Raw genomic sequence first — 22,818 nt, 5'->3', positions numbered from 1 at the left:
AGAAGGCTTTTTATGAATTGAACTCTCTTAAGGACATTTTTAGCAAAATGACACCAAGTTGTAGAATTTTTAGAATTTTTTAATGCTAAAAATCTTATTTAATCTTGTATTCGTTTGCTTGTTGATTTTTTTTAATTGTATATTTATTATTGAAATGTTCTTGCCATGAAAATAGCCATAGTTGCTGACATGGCATTAAATAAAAAATACATTACATATTGTTGACGTTTTTATGATATTGTTAAGGAAAACATTGATGTAAAACTTTACAGCAATTCAGCTAGAGCCATTTCTTTTTTGAGATTGATTGCCAAAGTAAAATACTTAACATGGCCTGTTTTTGTATTTAATTGTCATCTGAATTAATGTACAGTCATAAAATGTCAATTCATTTATTTTTTTTAATATATGTACATTTAAAAAGATAAAAAAATAATTAAGCTTCTTAGCTTTAAAGTTAACTTTATATTGGATTTGTGCTTTGTGTATCCATGTATTTACACAAAATTAGTTTTGTGAAATAATTGGCCTGCACTACCATTACGGACATCCTAGGGGTCAGAAACGAGATCTCTGATGTTGAATTTAATATTCCTGCTGCCACAGTGGAATTTTTAATTGGGTAGCCATGCTGTCTTCTCTTTTCTACGTGTCTCATTGTTCATAATTTGTGAAAGCCAAAAGATTTTTAGTTTGTTTGTTTTGCTCACATTTAAATATAGCTTTTAGATTATTTTAACTAAAAACAGATATAACTTTAAATGGCTTATTTAAAAATAAAAACTCCTAGTGATTGTGCTTGAGGTGCAGCTCTGGGGCCCCTTGCGGAGAGAAGGTAAAGTGCACAAAAACAAAAGTGCCACAAGCAAACAACAAAACAAACAATATATGTTTCACATTAATCATCAGAGTGTACGCCATAATGAGAGGCACCAGCTGTGCTCAGAGGAGGGGTGTGTGTGTGTGAGAGAAAGAGAGAGCATGTTCAACTCAGAGACAGAGACACACCTTCAACACACTAATCAACAGCAAACGTCGACATCTTGTGGACAATCTTGTGCTATTGCAAGGAGCAACACTTAAATTATTGTACTTTTACCACACGTTGGACAACTACCCAACTACAACAAACAAAACGGTGCATTTGTGCTGACGCGAGTAAATGTGCTCTTTTGACATTCTCATCTGACTGTGATGAAGGCAGACTCAATGCACATCACATTAGTTTAGCCTGGCTTTAAAAATGTCTCCTAGGTCTTGAATGGCAGCACACAGTTACCTTTGGGTTACTTTAAAATCATTAACCAATTGTAACTTAATTTCGAATATTAACACATAAGGAAATGTGTTTAAGACATTAGTTTTAACAATGAATGTGAATGGAAATGGTCATCAAGTTCCGAAACATCACACAAGCATTACTATTGGCTTCTCTCAAACGTATGTCTGTTCTTTCAAGAATATTAAAGGAACTTGCACTGCTTTTCTGATAATTTTTGGTCTACTTTTAAGCTTACAGTTCCAATCCTCATTTTCAATGGACAGAAAACAGCACCCAGTATATTCCTAAATGAATTCATATTTTATGTCCCATAGAAGCAATAGAGTCATAGCGGTGTGGAGTGACATGAGTGGCTATGTGTACATGAACATTTTTTTGTTTCGGTTGGTATAAATTCATCCTGATTGATGAATCCAAACATAGTGTTTTAAGTTTTCAAATTGAATTTGATCCTTTGATATGCGCGCTTGACATGAATACAGACTTTTCCAATGTTTCTGAAGCTTCTGGAGAATACTCCTCCTTCTTAAAGGAATAGTTCACCCAAAAATAAATAAAGTACCTCATCATTTATTCTCCCTCAGGTGGTTATCACCCTTTTTGAATTTTTCTGTTGAACACAATAAGAGATATTTTGAAGAATGCTGGTTGCTGTCATCCACCGACAAAAGTTACCTATGGAAGTCAAGGAATGCCAGCTACTTCAAAACATCTTCTTTTGTGTTCAACAGAAGAAGGAAAAACACAAATAGGTTTTGCACAAGTGAAGGGTGAGTAAATGTCAGTGTCAGAATATTCATTTTTGGATGAACTAGGCCTTTAATATTTGTTCCAGCAAATGACAGGTAGGCTATATAAAGCTTTGTGCAGTGCTGCCTATGTAGCTATCTACACTGGGAAAAAATTATAGTTGCAAACATTTTGTGTGTTGAGTTTAAACAAATTAAATTTGGTAATGTTCAACTTAATTTTTTTGGGCTAAATTTAAACAAACAAATTGTTTACAACCACTTAACTTAAACATCCAAGGAATCATCTTTGAATCATTTATTTTCAGTGTAGCAATAATAATGCCCTACACCCTGAACAAAACGAGGCATCTTGTTCATACGTCATTTAATGGAGTATTTGGTTGCATTTAAATGCAGCAGAATGTTAGATTAAATGTGAATGGTCCCTTTAAATTATTTTCCCCTTGTTGTAAAATGCAGCGGTTGCTAAGGATACTACAAGGCCCTTATAGGAACATTTCGAAGTCTCCTCCCAACACACACTCACACACACTCACAAACGGAGAATTCATTAACATGCAGCCGTGCTGTTTCTGACACAGGTTCCCCTGGGTAACCAGCCTAGTCCGTATCTATTTTTACCTCAGCAGTCTTTGTGATGGATGCAAAAGCTACAAGCAGCTGGATGATCAAAAGCATTGCCGTTGCACTCAATAAGACCCACAACTCTTGTTCCACACTTTCCTCTGCTCTCCAGCCCTCTTCTACTCCCTGAATCTATTCTTACTCGAATAAATACTGTAAGCGAGCCTCTTTCATTAGGTTCAGAGTGTCTGTTAAGAGCAAATAAAACAGAATAAAAGATAAATCACGTTTAAGATTGCACATTATTGGGCAGTGAGCAGATCTCAATCACGTCAGGCAGTCTTCATAGTATTCACTCGACAGTACACATAAAGGGACTACACATTACACAAACCAAGACTATACTTTGGTTCCTCAAAGAAAATGGTCCTTGTCTTCCAGCTCAACATAGTAATTTATAAGTACATGCATCTGCTTTTTCCATACAAGGTTGTTTTTCGTTCTATTTTTAAACTAATTTTACGATTTAACTTTTTATACTCCATTTCTTTTATATGTATTGCAGCTTTTTAGAGAGAATGCACAAATATCATGACATTTCATTTGGCAGAAGAAAAAAAAAACATGCTACTGTTAAAAAGTTTGGGTCATTTTTGGCAATAAATTGTTTTATACATTTGACAAGAAAACAGTAAAACTACTATATTTCAAAATAAGTGTGTGTGTGTGTGTGTGTGTGTGTGTGTGTATTTACAACAGTTCTGTCTGGCTCATGAATCTGATTGGCAGATAGCTGTGCGATTTTTCTGCAAATAACAGCACTCGTATAGCCTCTTCACCCGTCACCTTTGTGTATTACTCCGCCCACATACAGCGACAAGCTGAGAACACTCTACAGTTTGACAAATATTGGTGCTGTTGGACAACATAATGTACTTTTGAGGCTTTTTGCCGAGAATGTAGTTATTTAGATTGCAACTATGCAGTTTATTTATAAGCATAGTGACTATTTTAAAATATTTATAATTTAGGAGCATTAGATTCAGTGCATCGGCCGCCATCAGCCTGTCTGAGCAAACCAAAGAAAGTGACGGTTGATGTACTGCCACAAGATGGCGGCAGAGACTGCATAATAAGTCCTCAGAGGAGAAAAACAGCATTTTCTCAGCGCAAGTTTCAAACTACAGCTGAACAAATCATTATAAATTGTGTAATAGACATTCTGATTCTCTTTTGTATGTTGTGGCGCTGTATTTATACCACAGAAACTGGTGGTGTGTGCTTTGCTTTGGCTTTTTCTACTGTAGGTTAATTATTGTGATATTCTGATTGCTACAGAGAAATACTGGGAAACCTTTTTAGACTGATGGCACTTCATGCCGTTTTTTCATGCCGTTTCATGCAGTAGTTTTATAAACCTAAAATGTGAGCAAAATCACTTGTTTTGTCATCACTTTAGACATTACGTTAGAGAATCATTCAAATACTAGTTTAAACACCAAAGTGACGTTGGTGAATTAGCAACGGTTTCTGCTGTTCTAACGTCAGCTGCAGATGTGAATGAATGGCGGAAGAAAGTAGTTTCTCCCACAAAAGAGTTTTTGAGACTCTCCGTATTTGATTTTCTTTTTTAACACAATTATGCTGTCGAACTGTTTTATAAACGCAATATCACACAAGTAGCAGTGCTAATATACAGTACAGTAATATCACAATGCTACTCGTGTGATATTGCTTGTAATTTAATTAAACCAGGTGTGCTTTATTTTCATACCTTTACTTTTGATCAACTGAATGGATACATGCAGAATAAAGTATTTGTTTCTTTTTTAAAAAGTGACTCCAAACTTTTGAACAGTAGTGTTTAAAATTATGAGGCCATATGTATGCTATATAAGTGGTCGAAATGTGTTTTTTCAGCAAATCCTTACAATACCTCAGTGAAATTCACACAGATTACCACTTTATATATTCTTTATACATTCAATTTTCATTGATATCTTATCTGTGTCTGTAATTTTACAGCGAGTTTGAAAGCAAGCAGTGTTGAACAAGGGTCAAATGCTTCTATTGTGCTCTATATCAAAATAATCATTGGCTTTTATATTGTAAATCACAAGCAAACACCACCTAATAGTTGTTTAAATGTTTTGTGGCTTTAAGTTTATAAATATGATTCCCTGTTTGCAATCTTTATGTTTTTCTTAAAATAATTGTATGTAATTTTATCATATATGCTACTGTAGTCTCGCACAAGATCTGGGGTGCAATAACAAGCTTATAATAGCAGCTAATGCCACTCATTTCATCACTATTATTGCCAGTGCAGAAATGGAAATTAACTAATATTTTTAAATGTTTATTTCGTGTGGTATTTATTAAGTTATTGTGCCTGGTGGAGTTTTCCCTGCTCAAACAATAACCCTTATTGCATCCTAAACTCGTAGTTTTTTTCTTGTGCTGTTTCACCTTTTGTCAGGCAGTGACATTTTAGTAGATTACAAAAATAAAAACATCTAGATAAAACCTTCCAAAAATGATCCATAAATTCAACAACAGCCTGACACTGATACTGTATATACTTGATATACTGCACTGAGACTACAGTACGTGTGTGGTTTATGAATACATGTACATCGCCCTCCTGTGGTGAGATGTGGACGTGACAGACCGTTGATGTGCAAAGTCTATAAACCAAGAAACACTTTGAACATGTACTTCAGTCTGTAACCAAAATCAAGCTATCAGTTCTCTCTCTACTGTCACGTGGTCTGTATTTAACAGTGATGCTTGCATTGTATCCTCTAGTAGGCTCATTATAACTAGCCGTCTCCCTTTATGAACTGTAAAGGTGGGTTTGAATGGAATTCCTTGCATGGCCTCTTTTATCCTGCACAATTTGTAAGATGTCTGGAGTTCAGCAGCATTGGTAACACCTTAACCTGAGCGACTGACCGGTAACATTCGCTTGAATGTTATCATGACTTTCTTAGTGTTTACATTTTTTTTAAATCTATACGCATAAATAACTTGCCAAATACGTCACCTTAAACCCTGATCTGAAAGCTCCAGACTCTTTTTTTTTTTTTTTTTTTTTTTTTCACCTTCAGACCAGCATCTGTAGTCCGTATGAATTATTGGGCCCATTGGAAGCTGTCCAGTCAGGGAATACGGCAGGATCTCAGTGTCTTCTCTTGTCTTTGGGTTAAGGTGTGAGCAACACTAGGACCTTCTCGTCTTTCCGTCTCAGTCTCTGGTTGGTGGTTTAAAGGATCATGACTCAGATTTGGGAGGAGCGGGGTTGGTCTGGTAGCCGCTGCCGTAGCCGCTGATGGAGGTGGAGTTTGTGATGAGCTCCACCGGAGAGGTGCTGCCAGGGCCCAGATACGCCCGGTGGCTTGGCATGGGAGAGGGGGCTTCACTCGGGTTCTTGCCGAGGATGAACCGCGTCTCGTCTTCCAGGGTGGAAGCCTCTTTTGCCAGGCTCTTGCGGTAGGAGACGGACAGCTTGTTGGAGCCATCTGGGAGCCAGTTGAAGTGGCGGGCAATAAAGACCAGTGGGAGAGGAAGCATGGCCACAATGATCAGAGCAAAGCACATGACTATTGCCCAAGGAGGGTAACTCTGAAAGCGCTCCATAGCCTGTTTATAGAGAGAAGGACAGAAAGGAATGGTGAAATGGAAAGTCTTTCAATAATATTTTCATAGTGATGACATTCAAATCTTTAAAGTTAGAAATATAATTTTACAGGAAATAAAACTGTTAAATTGATTATAAGTAGGAGTAATTTAAAATTATGCAAAATATTAGTTTTTTTTTAAATATGTTCTTTCAAACTTTGTATTCATCAAAGAATCCTAAAAACATGTTTTCACAATTTAATTTATAATAAGAATAATTGAATCATTTCTGTACGATACAGATTCTGTATGTATAGTGATACTGAATATTCAGCTTCACAATCACTGGAATAAATGATATTAAAAATATATTTAGAAAAAGGTTATTTGTGGTGCCATTTTAGTGTTTCTTTTCCATCAAAAGTGCTCTTTCACTGTATTTTAATTCAAATAACCACAGCCTCTCGATAGGGCTGGGTGATTAATTAAAAAGTAGTCAAAATCGACATTCATAATTTATAATCAATCAAATTTTTTCACTACGATTTTTTTCAGTTACTTTCCCTACCGTGTGTGGAGTCACGTGATTCCACTATGTTAAAAGCAGAGGCTGATTTATGCCTCTGTGGCCACTTTGCAGCCACTTCTGATATCTGGTCAAGTTGGAAGATGGGCTCATTTTAGAGCCTTACTTTGCACTACATTGATGATGATTGGACGCTGCGCCAGTGATAAGGCATATTTTTTATTACATCAAAATTGTTATTTACATTAAAATATTTGTTTACAAAAAATGCAGGAAATGCATTGTTTAAAATATTAGTTACAGTATATACAAGAGTTGTTTTATTTAGAAGAGATACTGCTTGTTTTTTACTTTTAATGAAAAACATTGAGAATAATTTATTTTGCTTTCAAAATCGAAGTGCAAGTTATTTATTTTCACTTTTTTATAAGAACAAAAGTGACTGAAAAAGTAGGCAATGTGTGTTTTAATTTTAGTTGTTCAACTTCAATAAATAGTCATAGAAAGTAGGTAGTGTGTGTTTCCTTCAACTAGTTAAAATCAAGTAATGCATTCAGAAATCTATCATGTGTAATATGAGCATATTTACTGTACAAAAACTGTCAGGGAACTATAAGGGGGAAAAAAAAAATCATTTTTCATTAATTTTAATCGAGTTGAAATCTTCAATTAATTGAGATTTTGATTTTAGGCCAAATCACCCAGCCCTACTTTCCAAGCATAAACCTTTGAACCACAGTGTAAATTACTAATTATGAACATGTTTAACATCACCTTAATATAACTGTACATTAACAGTAAGAGAAAAAAAGATCAGTACCATAAACTAATTAATACAAACTACCAAATACTGTGTAGTTTTGAAATAAAAATAAAGTATTGAACTTGTGTGTGTGTGTGTGTGTGTGTGTGTGTGTGTGTGTGTGTGTGTGTGTGTGCATATGTATATGTATTTATGTATGTATGTATATATACATACATATATATGTATATATATATATATATATATATATATATATGTGTGTGTGTGTGTGTGTGTGTGTGTGTGTGTGTGTATGTGTGTGTGTATATATATATATATATATATATATATATATATATATATGTATATATTGAAGTATATAACAACAATATATAACAACGCAAGATAAGTATGAAATATAAAGAACTAAGAAACATGTAAAATAAGGAACAAAATCCCAGTACTAAACAATGGATGTCTATTCAGTATATATTTATAGTAATATTATTCTTTATATCTATTTTTTCTTCAGACAATTTCAGTAGTGGTTGAAGCAACAAAATATTCACATGAACTGTAATATTGTTAATGAAATAATATTTACTTATTAATAATTGGTTGCACCACCAGATACTGCAATAAAATAACATTATCAGGTTTCATCCCTATTATATTACTGCCCAATTTATTATTTTTTTTTACATATATTAATCTTATTTATTTACATAAGAGTGGCTGCAGCTATTAAAATCTCTTTGGCTCGAGACTTCCCGTCCCTTTGATTTTTAGACATTAAAAACTGCTCGTTTTGGATTCTTGATCTTGCAAACAGACATTTTCTTATTATATTAATCTGCTTTTTGTATAGTCATGTTTGTAGAGCAAGTAAGTTTCACTGTTTTCTGCCGTTTTTTTTTCCTAGTCATTTTTCAAATAGGCAGCTGAATCAGAAAAATGAAAGCACTTCCACATTGCTGAATAAGGTTAATACCATGGTATCATTTGTAAACAGGAATAGAATTGGGACAAAAAAGCAGACTGTTGAATTACTAACCAGGTCTTGCACCCATGCATTGTATCCAAGAGGGCTGATGGCCATCTCAACAACACTGGCAGAAATCAGTATGATCAGACACACTGGAGACACATACTTCCACAAGTAAAAGTAAACACTGTATGGTCTAAAGCCCAGCATGTCCTCCAGATCCTGCATGAACCTGATGGACGCCAAAAAAACAACCAGCATTATAGTTCGATATCAGGCACATGGCAAAAAAACAAACAAACTGAATTGCTGAGACTATATTTGGAAAAAAGAAGAATAGATGATGATGAGATCTGATTTCAGAGATGCAGTCCTATTTCAAGGCGCACTTTGAAGATCTTTATAAGCAGTAAACAGTGCATCTGCTCACCTCTTGGTGCCATAGATCCAGGCCACAGATACATTCTCCAGGATCACCACAATAGTGAGGGGTAAACCAGCAGAATAGTCATCGAACATGGTGACAAAGTAGTTCCCTGAACGCTGGACAAACAGAAGGCCGCACAGAAAGGCCACAATACAGCAGCCCACTAAATAGGTACACACATGATCGTTACTTTGTGGGTTTTAAAAGTGGTCAGATATAATGTCTCTTGGAACAATATGACTAAGAACAATATTTAGAGGGGCATAAATGATGGACTCTAACCTGTAAGGTACTCTTTGCGAATTTTGAAGGTATCCAGAATGGGAGTGGTGATGCCAGTCATGGTGCCAATCATGCTGCCCAAACCCAGGTTAATCAACATGAAGAAAAACATGACGGACCAGAAAGGAGAAGCTGGGAAATGGGTCATGGCCTCTGTGAAGGCAATAAAAGCCAAACCAGTGCCTTGAACAGCCTGACAGGAGAAAGAAAAGATAAAAAAACTGTCATGAAAAAAGTGTTTTTGTTTTGGAAAATAGAAACAACTAACATCTATTAAACAAAAATAAATAGCAATAACTCCAAATCTTAATAAAATGAAATAAAAATGATTGCTTATATTTTATTCTTGCAATATACAGTAGTCAACATTTGAAGTGGTTCATAACCTTTAATAAAAATTGTGCTCAAAAAATTCAACGACACCCATTATTTTCTTAGGACAAATTTTAAAAACGTGATCCACTTCAAGAGTTGACTACTGTATTAAAAATTGTATTTTAATTTTATTTTCTGATCTAGAATATATTGTAATGAGTTTAATATGTATAAGCTGCTTTCATAAATGAAACTGCCATTGCATCCAATGCACCATGAGGGCTCAGATAAACTGAATGTTGGTCATTTATAATTTTATTATCTAAACACGAGTACTAAAATAAAAAAGTGAAACAATGACTAAACTATAACTAAAACTCAATGGAAAATATATAATATGGCTAAATATAAAAATTCTGATAAAATTTCCCAAATAAATGTAAAATTACATCATGAAAAAAGTCATTGAAGATTAATATTAGCAGTTTCAGTCCAACATCTACATTATCAGTAGAATAAAGATAAAACCAGAGTAGACATTTTAGCAAGACTATGATCAAAAACACAGAGAAATCAAGCTCACCTCATTTGAATCCAATAGAAAATAAAAATTAAAGATCAGATTTGATAGACAAGACCTACAGAATCATCAACATTTTTATACTGAGTAATTAATGTGACTTAATTCTCCATAAGAGAGTCGTCTTTAAGCTGCCATTACAAAAAAGCTTTTTGTATAAAGTATAAAACACTTTTCAGTAGTTCAGAACTTTCTCCTTGTGTCATTTCATTGTTATTAAATAGAACTAATTAAAAAAAAATGTTTAGTTTTATTTTTATGTTGAGTTTTTGTTTAAAAAAAACTTCAAATTAAAATTTGGTTTAATCCCACATCAACAGCTTCTTAAGATATAATATACCAAGGGAAAATACATGACATGTTCAATACTTATTTTCCCTGCTGTACATTGTCATATTTTCCTATAATAATTGAGCTTTGTTTACACTCCAGGTTTGTTTTAATACCTGTGTTAAGGGACAATACATGCATTAGAAAACAAAAAACTACATGTAATCCAACCTGAAGTTTCACACAGAATTTTAAGACATTTTAAGAATCGATTTGATCAAGTAGTTTTTACCAGATGTCGTATTGGGCATACGATAATTACACATGGTTTTTTGCTCCAAGGTGAAAACCCTACTCAGTGTTTGTGCTGCAAAACTCATCTTACTGTAAAACATATTTTACTGGACTGTCCTGCTTTTACTGATTCCAGAAGCACTTTTTATGAAATGAACTCTTTTAAGGACATTTTTGACAAAGTGAAACAAGAAAAGATTTTAGAATTTTTATCATGTATTAACACAAAAAATCTTATTTAATTTATGTTTTATTTTATTTGTTAATTTTTAAATTGTATATTTATTGTTGAAAGATTCCTGCCATGAAGATAGCCTTGGTTGCTGACATGGCACTAAATAAAAAATACATCACAAGGGACAATACTATCTGGGACTGTGTAAGACTTATCATTTAGTCGGCTTCAAAATTTGTGTTTAAGCATGCAATTACTTGTAGGGCACATTTTTAATGGTACCATTTGACAAGTCTATTGAGTTGATGAGAAAAAAAAAGTGTTCTCCATCTTAAATAATAATCGCTGAAACTTGTGAATGAAAGCAGATAGTTCATGGGCTGAACACCTGCCTTATTGAGCTCATCCTCCAGCAAACACTGCTCTAGTCCCAGCTGGGCAAAACTGTCCTCCTTCACAATTTTTATTACGCCGTACATCTCAGCGTAGTCTGACGTGGTCAGGTGCGAGAAGTTGACATGAGGAGGGATGAGATCGTGACTCAGCACATTTGAGTTTAAGTAACCCAGAATCTTTTCAGCATTCCTACAAGGGGGAAAACGCAGACATGAGGCTGAAACATGACCTCAAAACCTAGCATTCACATTTAGATTTAAAGTATTGCGCATGTGAGTAATCCAATCACAAACAAATGGATCCTTTTATGAGAGAACTGAAATAAAGGTGTAATAGTAGGTCATACGTACTCCACCACACATTTCTCGTTCATGATGTTGGCTTTGAAGCCCAGCACGGCGAACACCACGAGCGTGGCCAGTATAGAGGTCAGGAAGTTGATGACGGAGACCAGGACGGCATCAAAATGGCAGTTGTTGTCTCTCTTATTGTAGCTGGAAAAAGCGATGACTCCTCCAAAACCCAGACCAAGTGCAAAGAAGACTTGAGTGGCCGCTTCACGCCACACCTGCGGCTCCAGCATGATCTCCAGCTAAAACGACATTCATTAAATCAATTATTATGTTTATTTAATTTTATTCATTCATTCATTCTCTTTTCGGCTTATTCCCTTTATTCATCAGGGGTCGCCACAGTGGAATAACCCACCAACTTAACCAACACATGTTTTACACTGCGGATGTCCTTCCAGCTGCAACCCATCACTGGTTAACACAGTTAAACACAATTTAGCTTACCCAATTTACCTATTCCCCTTGTTCTTCACGTATGAGTGGGCACAGCCAATTGAATCTTTTTGACTCGAGACTTCTGCTCTCATTCACTTCCAGTCATTTTTAGATAAAAACTCCTCTTCATATTAGTTAAAAACTCCTCGTTCTGCTGCTTGATGTTGCAAACTGATATTTTCTTATTATATGATTCTGCTTTGTCTGTGGTCATGGAAATACTTATTCGTAGAGCAAGTAGTTTGACCGTTTTCTGCGATTTATTATTCCTCGCCATATCTCCCATAGACAACTGAATTTAAAAAACAATTGTAAAAACGAGCGCACTTCTGCACTGAAGAATAAGGTCTTTAAAGCTTGTCTTTGGACTTTGCACCCGGATGAAACCCATATAAACAAGGGGAGAACATGCAAACTCCACACAGAAATGCCAACTGACCCAGCCTTCATGCAGTGTGGCGACTGCACCACTGTGCCGTTCCTTATTTGATTTCAATTCAAAATAAATATTAAAGTAAATGAGAGGTGATCAATAAGTGAAGGCCTAAAAATATTTACATATTTATAATCGCGTTAGTTTCCCCAAAATGAAAACTTCTTAGTTAGTTACTCCCCCCCAGATAATCTAAGATGAACATGCTTAAAAAATATAGATTTTTTTTGTTGGTGTTTATGGCTTCATGAAGAACCTTTAATGTCTATAGACTCTTTTATTCCAGAAAATAGTTGTGTAGTTTCAAAAATGTATTTAAATTAATTTTTAAAAAATTATAAAAATGTTTTTTGGTGAACCAAAAAGATTTTGTTAGTTAGTTTTTTTGACTAGTGCATACTCAAACACTCAAAAAATTTGTTAGCTGTTTGTTCAAACTACTTATTTAATAAGAGCTGAACCAACACAATTCTTAAGCAAACATAATTGTTTTATGTTCAATCCACTTAAATTTGTAAAAACGATTAATTTAACTTTTTGCTGTGTATAGAGCTTCAACATTGACCATTATTGATGTTTCAAAATTCACATTCAAATCAGAATTCTTTATAATTCATAAGTTACATACAGTTGAGGTCAGAATTTTTAGCCCCTGAATTATTAGCCCCCTTGTTCATTTCCCCCCCCAATTTCTGTTTAACGGAGAGAAGATTTTTTTTGGGCTAATAATTCGGATTTCAACTGTATGTCTAAGCAGCTTTAAATGAAAAAAGAAAAACACACCCTTAGCTGACAAACAAGTGTCTTCTCTGGTGAAAATGTAATTTTTTTATTTTTAGAGCATAAACTACAAATATTTGACCCTGCTCTGTGAGAGTTTAGTTCTTGCTTGACTAGTTGAATAGTTGTTGTAGTATTTTTTTTTTCTTTTTTGGCATGCACCACCACATCTTAATTAATCTTTGTCTTGTTGTTTACTTTGTCTATGTACTTGAGTTTAAATAGGTAGGGTTGTATGAAAAGAAAACTCAAAATCATCCAATTTGAATTTTTGTAAATGCTGCTTGACATGTAGTCTTTGCTTGTTCTGCTTATAAACATTAAGTCAGTTCTTGCAACTGATGTGGACATCTCAACAGGAATGAGAGGTCATAAACAGGGCAGGAGTTGCACTTTGTTGGAAGTTTACATCTGCTGGAACAGGATTTAGCACCCCTATTTTATGCTGAGCCCCATTCACTTGCAGTAGATAGAGAAAAATCCTAGAATGTTTCCCTCTTTAAAAAACAAATTTTGGGGGGGGCTGAAGAAAAAGCCTTGAAGATCTTAAAAGGCTATTTTCGTTTTTGGGTCAAGTATGTGTTTGAGTATTACAATCTTTTTTTTTCCTCAAGTTAAATCTAATTACATACCCCAACTACACCACAAGAGGGAGTTCAACCATGTGACAAAGCATTACAATTTATTTTTTTATTTTTTTACAGTGCTGACTTTCCATCTAAAGCTTTGCTCGCACTGCATGAAATTTGCTAGCTAGTGACTAAAATAATAAATCTGAAGACATCTGAATCGCATAAATATGACATGTGTGTTTAGAAGAGTGTGTTTTGTGCGTACAGTTACCTTGGGTGTGAACATGTGAGCGATGCCGTCTACAGCTCCTTTAAGAAACAGTCCTCTCACCAGGAAGCAGAAGAGCACCACGTAAGGAAACAGAGAGCTGAAATACATCACCTGCACAAATACAGCATGACAATTACAATTGGGTTTGTATTTAAATGTTTTAGAATGGTTTGTGGACACATTTATCAAAATCTACAAGTGTATTAACTCATATAATAACAAGTCTTTCTAGTAAATAGTGTAATAAATCTAAATCATCACATTACAAATTAGTTTAATTCATAAAAGCTTTTTTATTCATACTTTTTGTAAGCAGCTACCTTTCCCAATTAGATATTTATTATTTTATTGTTGTTGATTTATAAAATCTTCAATCTGTTTTTTTTTTTAAACTTATGACGATGACAAATATGTTTTAATAAAAATCTGAATAAAAGAAAGAAAAATTACATTCAGTATTACAGGCTTTTCTAGTTGTATGACCTAAAACAGAGGTAAATCTGGCCTGATGAGATTAACCGAAATCAAGAACTATGTGTCCCTGTTGTCTAGACACTGTTCTAGTAAATGTGTATTTTTCTATATAATCTGTGTTTGCCAAACCATCAGCGCTATCACACCTTGAATTACAGTAGCTTGAAGGATAATTCAATCGTTCTGCTCTGAGAAAATAATCATAATTGCATGCAGCGGTTGTATAATTGTTCAGAAGTGCTTGATAATCCAGATTGTTCCTTCGAGCTATATCTGAAAATTGGTGTGTTTCTCATCTTGGTTGATTCTCGTTTCATTATTTCATGCAGTGAGAAGTGTGCCTCACCTTCCCAGAAGACTGAATGCCCTTTATTACAGCCAGGCAGACAATTATCCAGGCAGCCAGCAGTGACAGAGTCATCCTCCAGTTCAGACCCCCGCTGTCTGCGATTGTGCTGGTGATGTTCAGGGTCTCCCGGTACCAGAAGTATGTAGTTGCTGAGCTTTTCTCACACTCTGGCTCCACAACTAATCAGAAAAAAGATTTATATTAAATCAGGCTCAATTTCACCACTCAAATTCCATCTAGTTTCAAATCTAATTAGGCCTGTCATAATATTTTTGTTTTTGTTTTTTTTTTGTTTGATATATATTGCACCAAAATATATTGCGATAAATGATATTATTGTCATTTTAAGACCATTTTATGACACTCATTATATAATGCTATATTGACAATATAATATAATCACAATTAGGCATGGGACGATAACAGTTTTTAAGGTATACCGCGGTTTCGAAAAGGCAAGGTTATAAAACTGTCAACATTTTCTGTTCCTAAGATTTATGTGGTATGTGATTCTATTTTTAAGTTTTATTATTTTTTTTTTGTTTTTAAGACAACAGTATCTCCAGCAGAAAAGATATTCAAATTGTAAAGAAATCTGTGCTTTAATGAAGACAGCAGAAGTCATTAAGGATGCTCTGATCGATCGGCAGGAGATCGGTATTGGCCGATAATCACATTTATTGACTCAATCGGTACTCGCCAATCTGGCTGATCTCATGAACCGATCTCAAGTGTTTGGTTATGAGTTTACAAGTGTGAGCGATTGCAGCTGTAATATATACCGATTTGCAGCAGCCTTTGTTTACAGTGTATAATTTATGAATTTTATGTTCACACCTAAATGGTTATATGTGTTTATGGGATTATATGCTGCATCCTTAATTTATTCTCTTAGGTAAGGACCATACTTCGAGAAAAAATGTGCTTTATCCATTATAAAGCTTGAAGCATCAGAATCGGTATATTGTATCGGCCGATCACAATGACGATCACATTTAAAGCAGTGAGCACAACACTTTGAGACCTTTATACCATGATATTTTATACAAGGTTATCATACCGTCAGAATCATATACTGACCCATGCCTAATCACAATGCAAGTAAACTCTTCAAAAGAACACATAATATTTTATTCTTAAGAATATTTAATCTAATTATAGTCATTTAAATGATTTATTAATTAGGCATTGTAATCAGAATATGAAAATGCATATCCTAAACAAATAATAATAAATGTTAACGAAAAAAAGTGCAAGGTAAAAAGTAACAGAAGCTGCGATATCTGCACCAGATCTATTTCAGTTGTCACATGAAAATACACTAAAGTAATTAATAGTAAATACTTTTTAAACCATACTGACACTGACACCTCTAATATAGATAGAGATGTTGCACAATCAGCTAAAATGCTGCTAGAATTGTATTTATGTATGAGCGATATACAGTTGAAGTCAAAATTATTAGCCCCCATTTAAATAGTTTTTTCTTGTTTTAATATTTTCCAAATTATGTTTAACAGAGCAAGGAAATTTTCACAGTGTCTGATAATATTTTTTCTTCTGGAGAAAGTCTTATTTGTTTTATTTCGGCTAGAATAAAAGCAGTTTTAAATGTTTTTTTTAATTATTGGGACTAAATTATTAGCCCCTTTAAGCTCATTTGTTCTCCATAGTCTACAGAACAAACCATCGTTATACAATAACTTGCCTAATTACCCTTACCTGCCTAGTTAACCTAATTAACCTAGTTAAGCTTTTAAATGTCACTTTAAGCTGTATAAAAGTGTCTTGAAAAATATCTAGTAAAATATTGTTTACTGTCATCAAGGCAAAGATAATATAAATCAGTTTTTAGAAATGAGTTATTAAAACTATTGTTTAGTAATGTGTTGAAACGATCTTACCTCTGTTACACAGGAATTGGGGGAAAAAATAAACAGGGGCACTAATAATTCAGGGGGGCTAATAATTCTGACTTCAGCTGTATATTGCATCAGCAAAAATAATTAAGGTAATGTCCATGTGTTGTGCAATAAGTCAATATCTTGATTATAGACAAACAAACTTGCCTATAGTTTCTAGTTATCCTAAAAAGTTTGATAAGTTTAAGTTTGGAGCAAAACTCTTTAGGGGTGCATTTCCCAAAAGCAAATTAGCCAACTATGGTCAAAAATAATGTTTTTCCTGAACCATGCTTCCCAGAAATATATTCACCTGGAACATTGCAAACCTTTTTGGTTGGAATTACAGGTCTTGCTCTGTGCTTAGAAGAATAGTTACTTCCTAATTTGACATACATCATGGATTTTACAAGATGACGTTTGTAGCCAAATAAGCAAGCTATAAGTTGCAGTACAATTTATATTTTCAATTCTATAAATGGATAAAATAATTTTTCCAACACTCATAGAATTATATATCTTTTTAAAAAGAGCAGTATAGCTCTAGAACCACAGTTGAATCCTAGAGTAACATCAGGGAACAGATAATAAAGTAAAATAATAGAACAAATGAGTAAAGCTCTCGATAGATATCATGTTCATTGTTTACAGCAATAATCTGACATTTTGTCAAACTTAAAATTTTTAATTAGCAAAATGTATCACCTATGTGATGTCAGATGATCAGTCATAAACACTGATGAATTGGAATGATATGTTCCCTGGTTGCCATGATTTTGCAAAGTAAAGACTGTTTTATGCTTTCTTTTGATGGTCCGTTTGTTGAATTTAAGTTACATTGCACCTACATGCCAACTAATTCTCATTAGATTATAAGTTGACAGTTAGGTTGGGGTTAGGGTTAGTGTAAGTTTACATGTACTTGCAAAGTTTCTTATAGTCAGTTAAATGTCTGTTGAAGGAGCATATGAACATATATTAAGCACACAGTCTACTAATACTCAAATAGACCATCAAAATAAAGTGTTACCCATTATCTTTTGTTGATCCTTGAACAACATTCCTGTCCAAAAAATATATTCGTAATTCTAACCCTGCCCTTAAGCCTAACCCCAAATAATAACTAAAATTAGTGTGAAATAAAAGGTGTATCGTGTATGGGTGTTTCCCAACTCTGGGGGGTTCATGAGTTAATATACTTTCAGGTTGCTGGAAGGGCTGGAATCTGCTACATAAAACATATGCCAAAATAATTAGCGGTTCATTCCGCTGTGGCGACCCCAGACTAAACTGAATAAGAGTGAGGATAAAAAGTTAACAAAAATAATGACGATAGCCCAGACCTTGTTGTAATCCTACATTGACATTTCTTATAAACCTATACTCAAATCTAACTTGATTGGAAAGTTGTTCCAGGATCAATAAAACATGTTTATCCCGGAAATAGGATCTACTTGGGGATATCATTAACAATTATTTTCTCAAGCCTTTTTAACTGAAAAAATTCAATACGCTTTTTGGGAGCCCATCATCCAAAACCCCTACATATTTTGGTGACTTGCTGCTATTTCCAGTTCTGCCAGCGCTTTGGGAATCTTTAAACTTTGCTTCTAACAGCATAGTAGAGTGTCTTGGAAATGAATAACAGAAACAGAATCATTACTTGTTGATGAAACACTGCACAAACCAACAGAATTTGGGGTTGAATCATTATAGTTTGACCTATATAGTAGCTTTAAAGTTTGTAATACATCGTCCTGTTTACACCTGATATTAAGATGCATTTGTGCCAATCTAGTGCTGAATACAGGTGTGAACAGGGTCAAAAACATTTTAAGCTTGTTTTCTTTAGAAATAGTTTAAACTCATGTGGATTAGAGCTGCACAATATATCGTTTCAGCATCAAAATCACAATGTGTGCATCCACAATAGTCGCATCACATAAGTATGCAATGTTGAGTTGACTTTGCAGTGTAATTTTTACATTACATTTACATTTACAGTTTATTACATTTTATGCATAATTAATTGACCTACAGAATCATCCCAATCAAACAAAAATATAATATTACATTTGATAACTATTTAGGGACCAATTCTGATTATTATTCTTATTAGCATGCATGTTATTGAGATATTGACTGCTTATTAGTACTTATAAACTACATATTCTGCATGATCTTATTCTACATTTCTAACATCCAGTACCTAAACTATATTAATAAAGGACCAAATTCATAGTTAATAGTTAAAAAAGGCATAGTTAATGGTTTCCTAATAGCGAGAATTGAACCTTAACATAAAGTGTGACCATAATGCAGTATATATCGCAGGAAATTACAATGTCAGATTTTTCCAATATCATGCTGCCCTAATGTGGATGAATTCAGTGGAAAACTCACTCTTCTTGTACAGGCAAATGACAAACAAGTAAGAATTAAGGGACATGTTGTATGTACCAAAACAAAGTATTCAAAATTTCTGTTTGAATAAGATATTAGAGTTTTGACTAAGCAATCCAAACTCAATTGGTCATTTGAATGCATGCTAATACTATGTGGAAACAGGGCCTATTCAGATTAGAAACATAAAGAACATCCACATAAAGTTTAAAAACACTAGCACATAACAGTTCTGGGTTATATAAGAATATTTGTGGTTTGTTGTGACCACTTAACCTGCACGTCTACATGCATCTAGTGTAAGAGAGCTAGATATCGACACTGACTGCAGGTCAAAGCTTCTGTCTAGTTCATCCTCTGCTCATTGACCTGGGGACAGTACTGCATGGCATTCTGTGAAGCCTTAAACACACAACATGGCCTTGAGAGCGATGCTCATAAACAGCATCTATAGGAAATGTGACAAGGTGTGAATAGGGCAGAATCAAGCGACAACATCCCGCTCTCTCTCATGAAGGTAATACTGAAGTAACTGAGACTGCATATCATCAAAATTTCGCTAGGCAAAAATAGAGCACATTTCTATTGACCCAAATGTTAAAATGGCCAACTTCACAGCAGAAAAAAGGTGGTACTAAAAACAATTTTGGTCTATATAGCTAACTACATATATACATACATAACTACATATAACTACTCTACTTACAGTGTCACTTTACTACAGTTTTGACTGGCAAACAAGCAGGAAGCCACATTTCATTTCATTATTTAAAGTGTTGTACCAAAAGAAATGTCTTGCATTAAATGACTCATCTCCAGTCTTTATGGTCATTATGTGAGAAACTGAAGAGCACTCACTGGCTTGGCTGCCGTTCTTCCTGATGGGACAGTCGCTCCAGGGTAGAGGATACTGAAAGGACTGGAAGAAGTAGAAGATGCTCCAGCCGATAATCACATTGTAGTACAGACCAACAAAACCACACACCTGCAGAATTGGAGAAAGCGAGAACAAAAAGCATTGGTTAACAACTTTAAAAGAATTACGGTGGTAATACTTTTAAAAAAAAAGACAGCCCCTGGCAAGGTCTTATCGAGTCTAAGTCTCATTTTGTTTGACTGCAGACAATTTATTGAACATCAGACATTATGTATACTAAAAATAGCAAGAGCTGTCAAAATCCAATGTAACAGTCTGACAACTTCAAGCAGTCTTATTCTGGTGATGTTTTCTGATTTTCTACTGGCTCAGAGAGGATTGCCTCTTACAGTATATAATCTAAACATACTTTCCACAAATTTCATAGGTGCTGTCTTAATGAGTTTACATGACAGCCTATTATTGTGATGTCATCAATTTCTGGTTTATTCAGCAAAGTGTAAGTCATCAGTTTACAGATATGTCAGAGTAGCTCTTCCTGGCAGTTGTTAAAGCACTGATGTGCTGACAGTCAGAAGTCTGGCTCCCGGAATCTCATCTGATACATGCCTTAATGGATCAAATCTGAAGTCTTTTAACTCCATTACTCCATTTATATAGTCCATAGATATAAATAGAACACAAGCAAATGCACAATGTGCTAAAATACTAAGTATGTTCAAGGTTCATCTGTTTGTGCTTGCAAATCTATCCCTTGATTTCTTTTCTGCAGTCTATAGCAGGGCGCAGAAATGGCTCTTTGCAACGTCACAAGTCCACCGCACACTGAGTTGGTGAATAATTGAAGCACATTCTTTCTGCTTTGGCTTCATGGGTATTAATAGCTGAGGCTGCTGCAGAAAAGCTACATATAGTCTTCGGGTGTTTTGCCACGCTCTCTTTTTATTTAGTTTTATTTAGAGGTCTGTAGTATCTAAATGTACATGTTTTTTATTGTCTTTGAGTGTGGTTAGAAGTTTAGCTCACACATGAATGAACATTTGCTGTTCATTTATTCAACTTCAGGCTATTCCAGATTTTGTTTTTCAGCGGAATATAAAAGGATTTTTAGCTGAAGCCATATCTTAAAATGCAAGTCAGACTTGCGCTTATTAGACAAATAGATTCCCACTATTTTAGGATGTGCATTTTAAGCCAATCCTCCTTCCTATTTACATTGTTTTACAAAGTATTGTCTATTTGTTTTCAGGGAACAGTTGGTATATCAAGCTTTGTGCTGCATTGGCTATTTTTATCAGGCTGAAAAATCAGTCCGCAACACTGTCCTGCACCGCATGACAGACAGTGGAAAGGAATTTGAAAAGACATAGCAGCCATACAGTACATCATTACGCCATTTTTTTGTCAAAGCACATCAAAGAACTTTTTCAGTGTTAGACCTCTCAATCCAATCTAGTGTTTACATGTCATAACCTGTCACATTAGAAAACCTTTAAGTGACCTCTTCTAATTCATTAGTAATATTATTTCTATCTGACATGGACTATTGTCTAGATGCAAACTGATTATTTCAGTCCATTTGAAGGAAGCTAATGAGGTTTTGAATGAAGCAAAACAGTTGCTCTATGAAAGCATCTTCATAACAGTTTACAGAGGTGTGTATTAAAGGCAGTAATGTTGCAAATAATGTTCATTTTCCCATTTCCTCTCATAAGGCATCAGTGCATCATTTGGAGCCACACAAATTATTTATGTTTTGTCTTCTTTGACTTCTAAAGTTTACTTTTGTCTCTTTTACAAGGTGTAAATTAAGTCTCTGATGTCTCTAGAGTGTCTATGTGAAGTTTCAGCTCAAAATAACCCACAAATAATGTTTATAACTCTTTAAAACTGCCCTTTTTAGGCTTTGATCCTAATTGTGCCATTTTGGTGACTACTGCATTCAATTTGAAGGAGATTGTGCTCTCAGCCCTCTTTTCAAATAGTGATTGGAATTACAAATGCCTGTGTGTCAGCATAGTGGCAGATTACAAGACTATCCTCCTATGCTAATGAGGCAGAGATTGACACTAATGGGCAGGACTTTGCCCCTCTGATTGCATATACAATGGGAGAATCAGTGTTGTAATAAACTGTCTTTATAAAAAATAGAATGAATATATATATATTTTTTTACCATTAGAAGCTGTTATATTCACAGACTGTTGCCACAGAACTGTGTAATAGGTTAAATTGCCAGTAACAGTTGGCGCTTGTGTTTTTATGATTGACAAAGAGCAGCAATTTCCGTTAAAAATCTTCTAATGTAAGTGAATTAAATCTGGGTGAAGCATCATTTTAACACAACCAAGGTTGTTTGCTAATCTAAAGTTAATGGATTCAGCTATATCCCTCAATCCACATATATACAATAAATAAAATACAAAGGATATTCAGTGTATATACTGTAGTGATAACTTTATACCTAAATGTAGTTAATTCTTGAATTAGAATCGAATACTAAAAACATTTCACAATTTTACAAATTATTACATAATTTGCATTGATTAAAGACTGCAAGACCCTGTGGACCTCATTGCATTTTATATATATTTGAATATAATATGTATTCAGGTCATTCTCTTATTATTGTGAAAGCCAGTCCCAGGAAACTGCTGATGACACAGCATTTACACAATAGCAGATTTCACCACCGGTGCATCGACTTATGGAATATAAGCAACATCTCCCAAAAGGCCTTATATACTTGCTGACTTGCT

The 22,818-nt window shown here is 34.4% G+C and overlaps 1 protein-coding gene and 1 long non-coding RNA gene across 6 annotated transcripts in view; one reads left to right on the top strand and one right to left on the bottom strand.

Moving 5' to 3' along the window:
• LOC147835593 (uncharacterized) overlaps nt 1-22,818 on the top strand; it is a 44,512-nt gene that overhangs the window by 14,460 nt on the left and 7,234 nt on the right. For 3 of the 5 annotated variants that reach the window (XR_015497954.1, XR_015497950.1, XR_015497951.1), the window contains exons 3-4: nt 14,052-14,136; nt 14,859-15,016. This is a non-coding gene — a long non-coding RNA (uncharacterized LOC147835593). Of the gene's footprint in view, nt 1-14,051; nt 14,199-14,858; nt 15,017-22,818 lie in introns of all 5 variants that reach the window. The other 2 variants (XR_015497952.1, XR_015497953.1) reach the window with 1 other exon arrangement.
• slc6a17 (solute carrier family 6 member 17) overlaps nt 5,688-22,818 on the bottom strand; it is a 34,929-nt gene continuing 17,798 nt past the window's right edge. Inside the window, exons 4-12 of the mRNA NM_001256724.2 lie at nt 20,041-20,167; nt 14,876-15,057; nt 14,056-14,166; nt 11,562-11,803; nt 11,208-11,400; nt 9,182-9,374; nt 8,903-9,062; nt 8,542-8,704; nt 5,688-6,240 (exon numbers count right to left, since the gene is read on the bottom strand). Of these exons, the coding sequence (NP_001243653.1) occupies nt 5,872-6,240; nt 8,542-8,704; nt 8,903-9,062; nt 9,182-9,374; nt 11,208-11,400; nt 11,562-11,803; nt 14,056-14,166; nt 14,876-15,057; nt 20,041-20,167 (1,740 nt within the window). The 3' untranslated portion in view covers nt 5,688-5,871. The remainder of the gene's footprint in view (nt 6,241-8,541; nt 8,705-8,902; nt 9,063-9,181; nt 9,375-11,207; nt 11,401-11,561; nt 11,804-14,055; nt 14,167-14,875; nt 15,058-20,040; nt 20,168-22,818) is intronic.

The sequence above is a fragment of the Danio rerio genome, chromosome 8 (genome assembly GCF_052040795.2).
Source record: "Danio rerio strain M-AB ecotype USA chromosome 8, GRCz13ab, whole genome shotgun sequence".
NCBI classification, from domain to species: Eukaryota; Metazoa; Chordata; class Actinopteri; order Cypriniformes; family Danionidae; genus Danio; species Danio rerio.
The sequence above is the reverse complement of the archived record's forward strand: the minus strand, read 5'-3'. Positions and strand labels throughout refer to the sequence as shown.